The 15,535-nt window shown below is 45.3% G+C and overlaps 2 protein-coding genes across 3 annotated transcripts; both read right to left on the reverse strand.

The window, feature by feature from the left end:
• Window positions 1–847: 847 nt before the first annotated feature.
• Window positions 848–5,596, reverse strand: LOC133931424 (probable beta-1,4-xylosyltransferase IRX14). Its single transcript, XM_062378295.1, has 3 exons — window positions 4,422–5,596; window positions 3,755–4,303; window positions 848–1,302 (listed from the first exon to the last, which is right to left on the reverse strand). Exons 1-3 carry the CDS (start codon window positions 5,264–5,266, stop codon window positions 1,107–1,109), a joined length of 1,590 nt encoding a protein of 529 aa, XP_062234279.1. The 5' UTR covers window positions 5,267–5,596; the 3' UTR covers window positions 848–1,106.
• Window positions 5,597–6,621: 1,025 nt separating this feature from the next.
• LOC133931426 (EH domain-containing protein 1-like) lies at window positions 6,622–15,264 on the reverse strand. Of its 2 annotated transcripts, none has more exons than XM_062378299.1 (16): window positions 15,070–15,264; window positions 14,875–14,954; window positions 14,706–14,774; window positions 14,551–14,608; window positions 14,414–14,466; window positions 14,241–14,283; window positions 14,105–14,166; window positions 13,427–13,540; window positions 13,167–13,269; window positions 13,030–13,079; window positions 11,784–11,912; window positions 11,455–11,706; window positions 11,281–11,360; window positions 7,765–7,891; window positions 7,543–7,686; window positions 6,622–7,123 (listed from the first exon to the last, which is right to left on the reverse strand). In XM_062378299.1, the coding sequence occupies exons 1-16, from the start codon at window positions 15,152–15,154 to the stop codon at window positions 6,938–6,940; spliced, it is 1,635 nt and encodes a 544-aa protein (XP_062234283.1). In that variant the 5' UTR covers window positions 15,155–15,264; the 3' UTR covers window positions 6,622–6,937. The 2 variants fall into 2 exon arrangements, with proteins under 2 accessions (XP_062234283.1, XP_062234281.1); XM_062378297.1 differs by having other exon boundaries at window positions 14,875–14,963.
• Between the last annotated feature and the right edge of the window lie 271 nt (window positions 15,265–15,535).

The raw sequence follows: 15,535 nt of genomic DNA on the forward strand, positions 1-15,535 counted from the left end.
CTTCTGCTCAGAGCTCGAACGTGACCCCGACTCTCCCATTCGATCATGGTAGCCAGATGACTTGCCTTTGTAGAAAATTATTCGATGAAACGTGATCCCATCCGTGCATTTGAGACATCCTGAGGGCTAGACCAGACCAGGTCTCGTAGGATCATTTTCGTGCCTCTACACGTCTGCGCATTCGCTGCTGTCCGGTGAACTGAACACTCGCGTTAGGAGCCTACCTTTTGACCATCCGATTGTATGATCCAACGCTCCGAACGATTGCCAAATGCTATGCAACTGACTTCACGAGAGATGCAGCAGCAGACGACAGCAAGCACCAAATAAAAATGATTGATTTGTTCCAGCCAGCAGTATACTCCTGCCAGGGTTAGGAAGCGAGGAAGATTTCTCAATCAGGACAACTTGGCACGATACGTGATGTTCTCTCTCTTCGGATTGGTGGAGCAAATGAACAAATCTCCACATCAATACGAAGGGAATTGGTCTAATCCCTGCCTATTTTCCAATAAAACGCCCTTAGTAGCCATAAGAAAGAAAACTCTTTCAGAAAAAGCATTATATGCACAAAAAAGCCATCAGCCCAAGAAACTAGATGAATCCTGGGCGATTTATACTGTTTCTTAGACATGTTCCAAATGAACCAGGATCTTACATACGATGCTCTTAACCATATTCCAGATCAAACGGGCATCCAAAATGTAGTCATTTATGATCACGCACTCAACCGATAATATCAAACGATTTCATCACAGCACAGAAAAAAAACCCCCGAAGTGCTTACTGAAGTACAGCACTTAATTGCCAGATAGAGCACGAAACAGTTTGGAGTTTGGACCCTTGCTTCAGAAGCATACACGACTGCCAGAATTCAGCCACCATTTCCAATGCTCAAAGCAGTGTATATTACATCACAACAGATACAACTACGAAAAAAGTTTGCATTCTACAGAAGACATATCCAGGTATGAACCATTGCCAAATTAGCAAAACATCAGAAAAGTGAACGCAACCATCAGATCAACGGGATATGCTTCCTACTGTACTTTGCAGGTGTAAGATGACCGTGTAAGATATAAAATACAAGGCCAGTACATTTTTCATCATTTCTCTTGCCCTTGAAGGTCCTTCCGTTTCGTGGTGCTTCGGGGCCGAGATGATTTGTTGGTTCTTGACAAACGCCTATCCTCCGGGTCTTGTTTGGCATCCAACAACTCGGATGGTAGCTCGGTGGTTGTTTCTGGCCATGGAGTGCGTTTCGCAGGAACAACAACTTCCAAAGGTGGCTCGATTACCCACCTGCAGAAGAACAAATTTAGTTGCTGACAAGAAAGAAAGAAAAACCCTCAATGTGCAATAGAATAAAAGAAGAGCGAAATCCAACAGCTAACCATGGCCAGACATTGGTAAGGATCCTTCTTTTTTTCTCCCCTCAAAGAACCCAATATAACAGTTGTTTTGACAAGACGTTTTCCTGTTCAAGGTCCCAGGATGAAGCTACCTATCGCACATTGTTTTGGAAGACACTTTCCTCGAGAGAACCCAGTATCTCTTTTCTGGATGATGAGGAACGGGTCTTCAACCATGCAATTGGCACAAATGCTAGATTTCATTCCAAATATAGCATACAAATTAAAGTATTTCGTTAAATATTTATAATAATACATTGAAATTTCTCTGTTGTGCCATTGCCACATGGGCACATGGCACCACGTCAGTGGAACAGGCCAATCATTACAAAAGCGTAGATTGACGGTTATTAAATATGTAATCAGACTGGTAGAGCATGACTAAGGTAACGCAGGAGAGAGAGGGAGAGATAACCAAGGGAGATAGAACTAACATGAGGGAGAGGTACATATAGAGAGAGAGGGTCGAGAGAGAGAGAGAGAGAGAGAGAGAGAGAGAGAGAGAGAGAGAGAGAGAGAGAGAGAGAGAGAGAGAGAGAGAGGCTTCTTATTAATTCAGTCGTAATACAGGCTATTGCCTCCTTTATATAGCCGGCAATGTTCTAACCCTAGCCGGCCAACTAAAGGAATTCCAAACTGACTCCACTAACAAATTAATCCGAATTCAAACTACTCTATCTCAAGCTAACAGATAAACCTGATTTGAACTCATCTATCCTAGCTGATTGGACTCCATCAAAACCGAAATGGACTCTATCTCTAGCAACCAAATTGAAGCCAAACTGAATTGAAGCCTCTGACTTATTCTGATGAAGCCGATTGTTGATGCCTACACCTGCTATAGGTCTTACTAGACCTGGCCAAATGGGCTGGCACATGGCTCGATACTATGGGAACAACCCAAGCACGACACGGCCCATTTATAATCGTGGCGGGCCGGCACGACACGACAAGTTGGGCCGTGCCTGGGCCGGAACCATGGCACGTTGAGCCAACACAGCACGGCCCAGGCACAGAGGCTCGACAGCACGGCCCATGCAAATGCTCAGTCTCTCTTGTGAGTCTGTCTCTGTGACAGAGGCTTTCTAGCCAACTAGGCTCTCTCCTTTTTTTATACCGCACAACAACCTTCTTTTCCTTGTCGGTTACGTGCTTCACACATGACTGAATTAATTTTCTAATGGGTCTTATCTCTCATGCATGCCTGACCACATGCATCATGATGCATTTGACCGAGCCCAAAAAAACAATAGATGTGAGTTCCTAGGTCAGAGCTGCATGCATGTGGTGGGTACCATGCTTAACGGGCCAAAAAAACATCTGCATGCTAACATGCTTAACGGGCCCAAAAAAAGGCCCATTGGTCCTACCGTGCCACGGGCCAGCACGAACCTCCCTTACACGGGTCGTGCCTGGGCCGAATGCTCGGCACGGCACGACCTGCTTGTCTAACAGGCCGAATCGGGCCGTGCCAAGCCGCCCATTTGGCCAACACTAGGTCTTACCGACTATAATAATACACTCTTAGTAGGCATCAAATAAGCAGTGACTGTCCAACGCGTGCTGGAAACAAACATGTTACTTGGTCGATATGTTGGCGCAACCTAACCTTATTCTCGAGCACGTTCACTAAAATGGAAACACAAAATTTACTAGTACAGCAGTTTATAGTTAAAAACTGGATTTGGAAATATCAAACGCCTGATAGCCCGTAGGCAAAGTATAGAAGTATATTTAAATTGGATATCAAAATTAAATCCCTTCTACAAAGCAAAATTAAATGTGATATTAGAAACTAGCACAATGGAAACCATGAACAAATTTCATAGGTTGTAGAGTTCCCAATCACAGTGTTTATCAGTACTACCACACATCCTAGACCAGCATGGAACTGTAAAACCAGACTAGCTTAGTGACAGAACAACATAAACTATTTTACTTGAGGTATTAAGAGACTTTTATTTTACAGTTCACACCTAATGAGATCCAATACCGTACTCAGTTCAATGCAATCAGTCAATCACATTTGATATGATAGAACCCTCAAGATTCAATGTGTCAGAAACTTTCAGTCACTGAGTAACTATTGGACAATTGGTTTATTTCCAGTTTTCAAGCTGTTCGTTGGAAATATTGAGCCTGGGCACCTAGCTAGGAAGTCTGCTCAGGCCCAACTAACTTGATAAACTTATAGAAGGGACTCTCTATGACTTAGACTGGCTTTCACTAAATGTTTGAAGTATTGGACATAAGATATACAGAACATCGAAATCATTCATATTAACATAACTGCGTAATGAAAATGCCACAGAAAATATAACAGGAATGTTAAAATAACTCACCCCTGAGGAAACTTGCTATCAGCTCGGGCTTCAACACGGAGCCACCACAGTAGGACTTTCTTCCCACAGTTCCCCAACGGCTCAACAGAGGATGGATCATTCAACAGAGTAAGTGGATTCTCAATCTCCTCCCCATTCTCGCCCACAGCATCAAGATCCTTCACCCAATCAGGCTTGCCTTCTGCCTCCTTCCACAGCATCCTTGAGTTCAAAACAAAGCCAGCCCACTCCAAACCCCTCGGCAGCACTGGGGCTGCCTCGCCAACCACCGTCGCAGTCTTCCCAGCAAATGGCAGTGAGTTAAACGTGTGCCATCCAGCCAGGTGACCAGAGGAGTTGCAAGCAGGACCCTGTACCGGAAGAGGCATATTCTTTTTGTCCTCTTCGCTAAGGCGTGGTTGGTCTGCCATTCCAGTATGCGCAAGGATACCCACAGACACCGCACCCATCCATTGGACCTTCTGCACCTCATCGAACAGCTCCATGGTGTGCACATTGCTGTCATCTGCAAACACAACTACACCATCCATCTTCCTCTCCCGGATCACCCTACGCAAGCAAACCGATCCGTCATTAGCCACCTTCTTCTCTACTGCTACTACGTGAGATTAAAAGAAAAAAAATAGATATCAGTACTAGCTATGAGGAAGTAGGAAACCATACATACCGTAGGGCGTGGAGGCGCATCCGGTTCTCGGTGGCGTGGCGGTCGGCCCAATCGTGGGACATGCGGTCAGGGAAGGGGATGTGAACGAAGGTGAGGCCGGAGCGCGCAAGGAGGGACGCCGTGGCGTTGGTGGTACCGCCTGCCTCGACGACGATCCATGTGAGTGGGTAGGGCACGTTGCGGAGGGTGTGGAGGAGGCCGGTGAGGTGTAGCGCCTGGAACGCGCGGGAGTAGGTCGGCGTGACGACGAGCACCTGCCTCGGCTCCTTGACCCCGTACCAGCGGCGCTGCTCCTCCTGCACGCGTTCCATGATCTGGTGCGCCCGCATCACCTCGATGGGGTCCGGGTGCGGCCACGGCCGGATCCGTATCCCGTGCCGCCCCACGACCACGTGGCTCTGGAGGTTCCCGGACGTTCCCGCCTTGTCCACCGCCGCGCCATCCAGGGTGGTCCAGTTACCGGTGGAGGAGGGGGGAGGGTTCGCGGCGGCGAAGGACAGCGTGAAGGTGTTGGTGGTGGTGGTCGTGGTCGTGGTAGTGGTCGTGGTCGTGGTCGTAGCGCGCAGGACCGCGGCGGCGGAGGAGGAGGTGGTGGAGCGGTAGAGCGCGGTGGTGGAGAAGAGCATGAAGAAGAGGAGCCGCGAGAAGCGGAAGCCGAGGAAGAGCGAGATGAGGCAGCAGAGCGCGTGGAGCAGGAACCAGAACGTCGACGAGGCGGGCGCCCGCGCCACCGCGCCCCCGCTTTCGGCCGCCGCCACGTCGCCGGCGGCGGCCGCCCCCGACGACCGCGCGGTCGCCGCCGCCGAGCGCCGCAGCCCGCTCTGCGGCAGCAGCGACTTCATCATCGCGGCACCCGGATCTGGCCTCCCTCTGCCCCCCGCTTCCCCCTCCGAGTCGAATCGATCGCACTCGTCGTCGGCGGGTAGCGTGGATAATTTTTGACGGGGAGAGGTAGGTGGGTGGTGAAGTGCGGTGCACGAAACTGCAGGTGCGGAGGTGAGGTGGGCTATCAATTGGTGGGCAGTGGAAAAGGGGAGGGGAAGCGAGGGGAGCGTTGGGTTGGGTTGGGTTGGTGCCGGACGGGGACGGGGAAGCCGTGAAGAAGCCAAAGCGGAAGCGCGTGCGCCGTGCGGTGCGCGAGGACCGGAACGGGGAGGTCGAGTTTGGTGGGGAACTGGGGGCGGAATGGGGCGCGGTCGCGGACGGGGTCGGCGCGGCGCGGGAGAGGGGTTGAACTGGACCGGGCCGCGGGTCGCCGGGGGCTGCTGCGTTAGGCGACACGGCGTGTCGTTTCTACGTATTTTAGTGCGTTTTGGCAGCGGTTCCGTTTGTTTTGCCACGTTTTCAATCATTGTCAGGGGCGGATCCATCGGGTGGGGGTGGGGGTGGGGTCAAGCCCCCGAACCGGTCCTTCTGTAACTGCATGGCCACGTTTAAGTGACAACGTCACCATACAGTTGCGTCAAATAATCTTTTTCTAAGTTCTCTTCTGAATTTTGAACATGGAAGAAGAAGAGCAGTAGAAAATAAAACATAGAATCCATTCTACTTGGTTTACCCTAGATCTGCTACTGATCATTAGGTGTAGCTGTCGGTGTGTGGACTCTTCGGTTTGTACCAACTGTGTTTCCCTTATAAGAAAACAACCAGAACTTTATTACTCAACTTGCGCAGGTATTTCACCTGCGAAAATAGCAGCTACCAGAGCTGGTACATGGTCATCCCAACAGCAAGGAAAATTCACGTCTGAACTCGTACCTAATTTAGCTAGTTCATGCGCTGCCCAATTGCAGACACGATTACAGTGCTGGATAGTGCATACATTGAAGCATGTGGCATTTGACTTCGAGATTACCGTCGGTTTGGCGTGCTTATTTCTTTCGCATGTTCGGAGAGGGAGATTTTAATCACAATTCTTAGGATTTAATTCGAACCCGATAGATTTTAAAGAAATCCACTCGTGTAAATACCTATAGAACAAAGAAAAAACATTTATCATGTCCCATGCATGTTAATTTGGACCTTATTTAATTTCAGTGCAAGCAGAGATATGTTTTGCAGGGCCACAGCAACTAGACATCCATACCGCTTTTACACACAACAAAACAAAGAGCCATACTCAGGAGTCAGGACAACGCTCCACGGTGGTCCAAATATTCGTCATGGGTTGATATTTGTCAGGATCGCATTATCCAAGCTATTCCCCAAAACGAATAAATACTCATTTGGTGAAACAATGAGCGTGGCGGTATTTTATTTCATACAAAAGATCACTTTAGTCGGTTTTTACATGACCAGATGTTCGGTGAAAAATTGAGCAATGGCTCTCCGATTCTTATGCATACAGTTATACAACGATGGTGAAGCATAGCATGAACGCCCCACGAGACCTTGACCACGATGATTCGCGTTGCCTGACAATTGCAACGCTATGGAATGCATCATCCATCCGCGCCTGACTCGTCTCCCATCCTGGTGCAAACCAAAGTCCATCTTTCAACCGAGAATATGTTCATTCACTCGTATGGGTTCCTGAAGTTCTTGAGGAGTTCTGGAATGTCGTATCCAAGCATATCATCAACCGCCTGTATCATCTTGGGCTTAACCTTCTCAAACTTGTCGAAGCTATACCCACTCGAGACCTCTTTGAAGTGCTCCACGTAAGGGAAATCTCCCGCCGGAAGATGGTATTCCCGTTGCACCTGTTCCATCAGACAGCTGTTGTTTAGAGCATGGAAATTACATAGAAGGGAGATTCAAGGGAGTGCTTCACATGGCATCCAGTAACAGAAAAGGTTTACTGTGTAATTGAAATGAAAGAAGAAAGGTCCAGAATTCACATCAGCAAAACACTTAGCACAACTAGCTCTTACTGTCACTAATTTAGAATGTGCAAAACTAGTAACAAAATAATTGGAACTGCAGGTAAAAGCTGGTTAGGCAGGGAACAGCATGACATGAGGCCAAGATAGGCAGTCAAGCCACCTAAACAAACATGTGGTAAAAGGACATCTGGTAGACAAAAGCTTCCATCCTAACACAAACAAGGACCTCTGAGGCTTTTCAATCTACAACGGTCCTAGATTGACTAGAGAAGTTACAGAACCTAGCAAATATGTACCTTTGCAAACTCATCCTGCAAATTGTCTATGAGTCGTTGTTGGGCTTTAGCTTTGCCCATCATCGTAGGCATCTCCTTCTTTAGATGGCCAATTATATAAGCATGGATCTTGGCAGCTCTAGCACGTTTAACAAATTCATTGATCTGCAGATACAGAATAGTGCTATTAATATGTGAAAACTCAGGACTAAAAAAATGCATGCATGAAAACATAGAACTTACCCGACGATCACAAGCTTTCTTGGGGATATCTTTGAGATCAGAAAGGAGATCATCTTGCTCTCTCTCAAATAATTCTTTTCCAATTGGACCAACAGCTGATTCATTTACTGGTTTGTCATTGAATGATCTGGAAGTAAACTTGGAAGTCACTTGAATGTTTTGCATGCGAATTCAAACGATCCAAGGTCATTACCAGAACAAGATTAAGATACTATTGTTTAAGTAGTTGAAAAATCCACTATTACCGAGTCAAGTTTAAATACTGCACTAAGGTAAATGAAATACATCAACAAGAGCTTCAAGTAGTAATATTCAAACTACAGTAAACTTCAAGTAGTACTGCACATTGGATCGGGACCTTCACTTCCCGGATTGTTTGTTGCAAAGTGCAGCCTCTCTTATATCGGACCACTGTCCGTTGATTCTTGGGCTTCGAGATAACACGAGGGGGAAAAGACGCTTTCACTTTGAAGGGTTTTGGCCTAGAATGGATGGTTTTTAGGAGGTTGTTCAGGCAGCTTGGTCACAGCTGTTAAATTCCGGAACTTGAGCAGGGCACTACAATCATGGAGTCAACGAACAGTGGGTAATATCAAATCACAATTGTCGTGGGTGAAAGAGATTCCTCACAGATTGGAGATCGCGCGGGATATCAGGCTTCTGTCTGTGGAAGAAGAATCTGCGCAGGGAACTTAAGAAGCATAGCTTTGGATTAGCATCCTTGGAGCGTACAACCGCTCGCCTTTGCTCGCGGATCGGGTGGCTAAAGGAGGGTGATGCGAATACTGCTTTCTTCCACTCCCAAGATCGTCATAGAAAGCGTAAGAATTTTATATCCAAACTAAAGGTTGCTGACCAATTGATCACAAGTCAGCAGGAGAAGCACAAAGATATTTTGGATTTTTATACTAACTTGTTAGGCTCGGCTGAACAGAGGGCAATCGCATTTGATCTTGCGTCCTTCTACCAGCCTCCTCATGATCTCTCGGCCCTTGATGATCCTATCATTGAGACTGAAATTTGGGACACAATTAAGCATCTACCCTTGGATATCCAGGTCTGGATGGGTTTACCGGCAGGTTTTATCGGGCTTGTTGGCCTATTATTAAAGAGGACATTGTGGTTGCGGTTGCTGCTGTTCAGAAAGGAGATATGAGGAAGCTCCATCTTCTGAATTCAGCTTCCCTAACCCTCTTACTGAAGAAATCGGGTGCTATGGAAGTGAAAGATTATAGGCCCATAAGTCTAATCCATAGTTTCGCCAAGCTGGTGACCAAAATTATGGCAAGAAGGCTCGCTCCGAAGTTGGATGCTCTGGTCACTCCTAATCAAAGCGCATTCATCCGAGGCCGTTGTATACGGGATAACTTCTTGTTGGTACGGAACTCTGCCTGTTTCTTACATCAGCAAAAGAAACCTTGAGTGTTGTTGAAACTGGACATATCAAAGGCAATTGATTAAGTTTCCTGGAGTTTTCTCCTAGAGGTTCAGTATTTGGGTTTCGGTGAATGTTGGTGTAATATGCTAAGTAATTTGCTTGCCACGGCATCTACTCGGGCTTTGCTAAATGGCGATCCTGGGGAGTTGATTCATCATCGGAGGGGATTGAGGCAAGAGGATCCGCTCTCGCCAATGCTATTTATACTAATTATGGATGTCTTGAACTCAGTTCTGGATAAGGCTTGTGAGGTCAGACTGTTCCAACCACTCTCCACTAGAGCACTCAATCATCAATTATCAATGTATGCTGATGACGTGGTACTGTTTTTGAGGCCGGTTGCTGAGGAGCTTGATGTTGTCAAAGGGATTCTTCAGTGTTTTGGAGAGGCTTCTAGGTTGCAGACAAACATTGACAAGTGTTCCGTGACACCAATCCAATGTGCACAAGCTGACATTGAAATTGTGCGGGGCGAACTATCATGTGATATCACTGAGTTTCCTTGCACTTATCTAGGACTACCCCTCTTTGTGAAGAAGCTCACCAAATCTGCACTGCAGCCTTTAGTGGATAAGGTTGTTGATCGGCTACAGACCTGGAAGGCTGCCCTAATCCATCCTGTTGGCAGAGCCACACTTGTCCAAGCAGTTCTCACAGCCATTCCAGTTTACCAATTGATGGCGTTGGATATTCCTAAGTGGATAATCAAAGCAATTGGTAAGAGAAGGAGAGCCTTTTTGTGGAAAGGCCACAGGGATGTTAATGGTGGTCAGTGTCTCTTAGTTTGGAGCAAAGTTTGTATGCCTAAGGAGCTTGGGGCTTGGGCATTCACAATATTGAGGTTCTTGGTTGGGCATTGCGGATGCAATACTTGTGGTTGTTGAAATCAGATCCTTACAAACCTTGGGCCGGCCTTGGAGTTTCAGCACCTACTAATTCTGCGGCATGTTCTCTACCATGATGTGCTTCGAAATTGGCAAAGGTTCTATCACTAAGTTCTAGACGGATCGCTGGCTAATGGGGAAGTCAGTTGCTGACCTGGCCCCTCATGTGCTCGCTTTAGTGCCCAATAGCTTTATAAATAGTCGGACTGTCCAACAGGCCCTGACAAAAAAGTGTTGGGTCAATGCATTAGAGGGGATGCATGTCATAGCTGAGTTCTTCAATTTATGGGACCTCGTCTCAGAGATAGAGCTGCAGGATGGGGTGGAGGATACGCATAGATGGTTGGGCACATTGTCCGGCGTGTTCTCTACTCAGTCGGCATATAGGGCCTTCTTCACCGGCTGTATCACCTTCGAGCCGTGGAAGAGGTTGTGGAGATCTTGGGCACCTCCTAGAGCGAAGTACTTCATTTGGTTGGCTTGCCACAATCGTTGTTGGACAGCCGATCGCCTAGCCTGACGCCAATTGCCTCATCCTGATTTATGTCTTCTCTGCGATCAGGGACCGGAAATCATTACACACCTTCTGGTCGAATGCGTCTTCGCCAGGCAGATTTGGGTGGATTCTCTGCAGGAGGTTGGTCTATAACATGTGGTGCCGACAAGCATGAGCATGGCATCCTTCCAAGACTGGTGGCAACTTGCTGCATAGCAACTCGACAAGAATCAACGCAAGGGGTTCAACTCATTGGTGATCCTGGTGGCTTGGTTCATATGGAAGCATCGTAATGCTTCTATGTTTGAGGGCAAGAGGCCAAGCATGCAAGGTCTCCTTAGGGCCATTAGAGAAGAGGCCATGTTGTGGTGTGCAGCGGGCACTCAATATCTGAGCATGCTTTGGCCATAGGCACTTTAGGCTTTGGTCGCCCCACGAACTGCCTAAGGCGCGCTGGTGATAAGGCATAGTTTTGTAGTGCATGTGTTGTTTTCCTTTCTTTTTTGCCTTCAGTTTGTGGGGTTGTCCTTTGTTCTGCGGGGTTTTCCTGTTCGGACCCCTCCTTCCTTTCTTAATATAATGGCGGGCAATTCTCCTGCCGGTTCGAGAAAAATATTCAAACTACAGTTTTGAAATCCTCTGTAGTCTGTCATAAAAAATCATAAGAGCAAAAAAAAAGATCGGGTATTAGAAGTTACCCGATATAAACACGTGCAACCTCAGGGGTATTCAATACTTTCCCAAGAGACCACATCAATGCACCATACACTCTCATAAGCTGCATGCCAATGAAAAAAACGATTAATATGTAGAGCAAAACAAAGCAAAATGCAACAACATGAGTTAGACACGGAGAGAACCACGAATAGTACCTGTTGAGTGTCTATTTGGTCTGCCTTGTTTAGAACTACACGTATTTTATCATCATGTCCACGTAAAGATCCAATGACACGCTTGAACTCATCACTGATATCAAGCTTATGAGGATCAAACAGAAGAAGAATAAGATCACACTTCGCAGCAAACCAGGATGTCACACCAGTAAAATCATAGCTACGTTGTGTGCGTTGCTTTTCACCAGAAAGAACACCGGGTGTGTCGACAAATGTGATATGCTCTAGTAGCTGCAAGGTAAACGTTTGGTATCAGTTCCATATTACATGCCTTTTATGCTTTCACATGCATCAACATTAAATCTTACTGGATGTCGCATCTGAGAGCATTCAAACTTGGATAAAAATGAAGTCCCAAATGTTGTAAGACCACTAAAAGGCATGTCAGCTTGAACCGCAATAGTATTCCCAGGAATAGTCCTTTCATCAGGTCCTGACTGGCAAGAAGACAAAACTTAGCTGGAGCGACAAAAAGGAGGGAAACACAGGTACAACGCCACATGTTAATATAATAGCTGTGCACATGGGCAATTCATATTGCAACGGCGTTTGTCTACATTGAAACAACTAAAAGTGGTCAAAGAGTGTCTCCATAGGCGCTTGGCCTCTATTACAAGCTCTACAAACAAGAATTTGCATAAAATCTAGGAACAATGAGCTTAAACTTAATATTTGTGATGTGTGTATTTTATGCTTCTTTTACATTAGCTAATATTCTCAACAAGCCCTAAGAAATCAGAAACAATCATAGATAGCTTGCTCTACAATATAATTGTAGCTCAGCATCTCAGAGAAAATTTAGAAAAAAAGAGGTACAGACTGCTAATCACCAAGCAACAACATAAACCAGACAATCAACAGTATTTTCACGAGTCACAAACACACGATCAGCGGTGAAATCCAAGCATCTGATACAAATGAACCAGTAAAGTATCAATAGAAGTACTAAAAAACTAATTTTAATTCTTGTTGGCAATAGAAAGAAACAAAAAAAAAAACTGACAGACTGACAATTTTGCATGCTCTATATCACCTAAGGAAGTAGTGGCATGAACACTAGCGCTATGTTTTTTGTCATATTTTCACCAAACACAATCTGGATCACCTTATTCCCTTTATCTTCTGTTTATCATGTAAAACATTCTTTACATGCTCTTGAGGATTTTACGAACTATATCAAGGTATAAATTGATACTCCTACCTGTGCCATTTTTAATCTACTGTATGATTATATGGCCTGTGAAGCCAATATCTTAGGAGAAATCCCGCAGAGATCTAAAAGCTGTAACTTTCCTATCTAAAGTTTTGAGAAAAGGCTGGACTGCTTCAAATCCAACTTTCAGTGATTCATCAAATCCAGACCAGCTCAAACTTAAGCAAATAAAAACTGAATTTAGAAAGCAGAGGTTGTATTGTGTCCATATCAAAATGCAAGATAAATGCTCCATTTCTCTTTTCCAGTAAACTTCCTTCACAAATCATACTCAGAAGTTTAAATCTTTTGATGCACCTAGCATACCTACAAAGAGAGATCCTAAGTTTTGCTAAATTTACCATGACAACAACAAATCTGTCTGTTGTTGGTTCGGGTCCAATATGTGCACCTGCAAATGCAGAAGATGAACAGTCAGACAACATGTTACTTAAGCGAAATTGGAAACCATAGAAGGTACATCTGGTAGAAAAAAAACCTGGATAGCTTGTTCTTAGCAGATGCTTGATAAAAGTTGTTTTACCCGTAGAATATTGACCTAAGAGCATAACCATTGGCTTTGCATCAAAATCACTACTTGTCTGCAAAAGAACATAATTGATATCATTTTTGCATGTAAGGAACTTAATTTGAACACCATGCCACAAGGAAACAACAACCACAAGAAATAGAAAGACACAGGAAAGTAGTTATTTGAGACTCGTACAGTGTCCAGAAACTGGGAATACAGGTATGTACCAGTAAAGGGGAGACAAAATCATTGAATTTGTATGTAACTTCCAAAGGCTTCAGCTTTTCGATATATAGTTTTTTCAAGCCGTCGATGACAGAAGTAACAGCAGTCAGAGGTATCTGTTTATATATAACACCATAAATGAAAAGATCAGCAATAATGATACATGTAACTTTGAATAAATTAGTGTCAATTGGCAGCAATTGTTTACATAGAGCAAGGCCTTAAACATTTAAGCAAACAAATCTGCACTGCTTAATACTGCACAACAGAAACAAAATTACTAAGTGCTGTGTTGTTTTACAAACATTTTACGGGACTGTGAGCTTCTCTTTAGCCAATTTATGTGTATTGTATTGTGCCCAAGCTCATTAACAGGCAAAGTGTGATTGAAATGAATAGGTAATTGGCCACAAAAGTGAACCAGCGCTCATTAGCTGTTCCCTTTGTTACAGAAGATCTACACAAGCTAAATGAAGTGAACTTGCTGCCTTTTCCCTTTGTTAGCTTTAAAGCATATCGAAATGTGCCCTCACTACTATAATCGTACCAGCATTTTCCTCAAAACTTCCTTTGATGCTAGTTCAATAACCGAATAGAATAACATATTTATTTGCAGTAGCTTAATATCCTAGGAGCGTACAAAAATCAAACGAAAGTTCTCAAGATAACATAAGTATTACCTTCTTTGATGAGTTTGAGCTGAACCATTTGTTTGTTAAATGTGATTGTTCCTGAGGAAATCCTGCACGTATGTAAACGGTTTGTATCATAGATTTCTCCCCAGCATGACTTCCTATCAAAGAGTGTATTACTTACCATCCATATCTGGATCAACTCTCTTCACCAAATGCTTAGATTTCTGAAAATCAATTGCCGTCATAGATAAGAAAATCCAAGGCAAAAGATAAAAATCAAAGTGAACTTATTATATGATACTGGGATAAAGCACGACTTTGGTAAAGAAACGACTCTAAGACATAATATCTTACCGCAAGTAGAGCATCCAAACCTTCCATCACAGGTGGATCCAAACTGCTCAAATCTGTCAGATATAATCATAAACTAGTTAGCAGTAAATGAATAATACATGCTGACAAATAGGCTTAGTTTGGAGGCTAGAACCAACCATCGCGCTTAAGGCTATCTTGAGTAATCTCATTCCCCGCTTGCGCCAGAGAGACTAGCTGCCAATTGACAACAAACCCATTACTAATGAACAGTGACCCAAATCATCTGACAGAAGCAGAGAGTATATCAAACGCTTGAATTGACGAGGGAAACCTGCATTGCCGCGACGAACTCGCCGAAACCCAGGTACCCCTGCCGTCTGGAGTCCGCGATAGCCCAGACCTTGAGTCACAAAGATCGACAGAAACGTACATAAGAAATCAATAGCACCCGCGGCAAGACAAGAACAGGAGGGGGGAAGGGCAATAGCGAGAGCCGGCACCTGCTTGAGGTCGGCGCGGGAGAGCTTGGACATGCCGAAGAACTTGATGGCGTCGGGCCCCGTGATGCGGCCATCACCATCTGCGCGCGCTACCCATCAATTCCCGCAGTGAAAAAGGGGGATCAAATAGCCGAACAACAGCGAAAGGGGATTGGGGATCGAGGGGAGCAGAGAAGGGGACAGGGAGGATCGGACCTGAGTCCGCCAAGGCGAACCACTCCTGGTAGATCATCTGGTGCTCCTTGGAGCAGCTGCTCGTCGGGTACTGCCCGATCTCCATGGCCGGGCGGCGGTCTCCGCTCCGCCTCTCGCCGCGCTCCGCTTTACCGGCGGAGGAAGCAAGCAAAACCCTATGGCGTGGCCGCACTGTGTGGAAACAGCATTTCAAAAGGGCTTTTACTACTGCTTCGAGTTTGGCACGAACCCACGCGACGCAGCTGCTGCCCAACGCGTTGACCGTTGACACTGCCGTGCTCGTGTCGCGATAAACGGATGGATAAGTGGGAGTGGACCGGACACAATGAATGTCTCGTTTGACTTATGGTAGTAGAATAAATTTATAATTATTTTAATATATGTTATAAAAATTATAATTTTTAGTATTTATTTTGAAAATCTATAACTATTTTGATATATATTATAAAAAACTATAATTTTTTAT

This window comes from Phragmites australis, chromosome 10 (assembly GCF_958298935.1).
Source record: "Phragmites australis chromosome 10, lpPhrAust1.1, whole genome shotgun sequence".
Taxonomy (NCBI): domain Eukaryota; kingdom Viridiplantae; phylum Streptophyta; class Magnoliopsida; order Poales; family Poaceae; genus Phragmites; species Phragmites australis.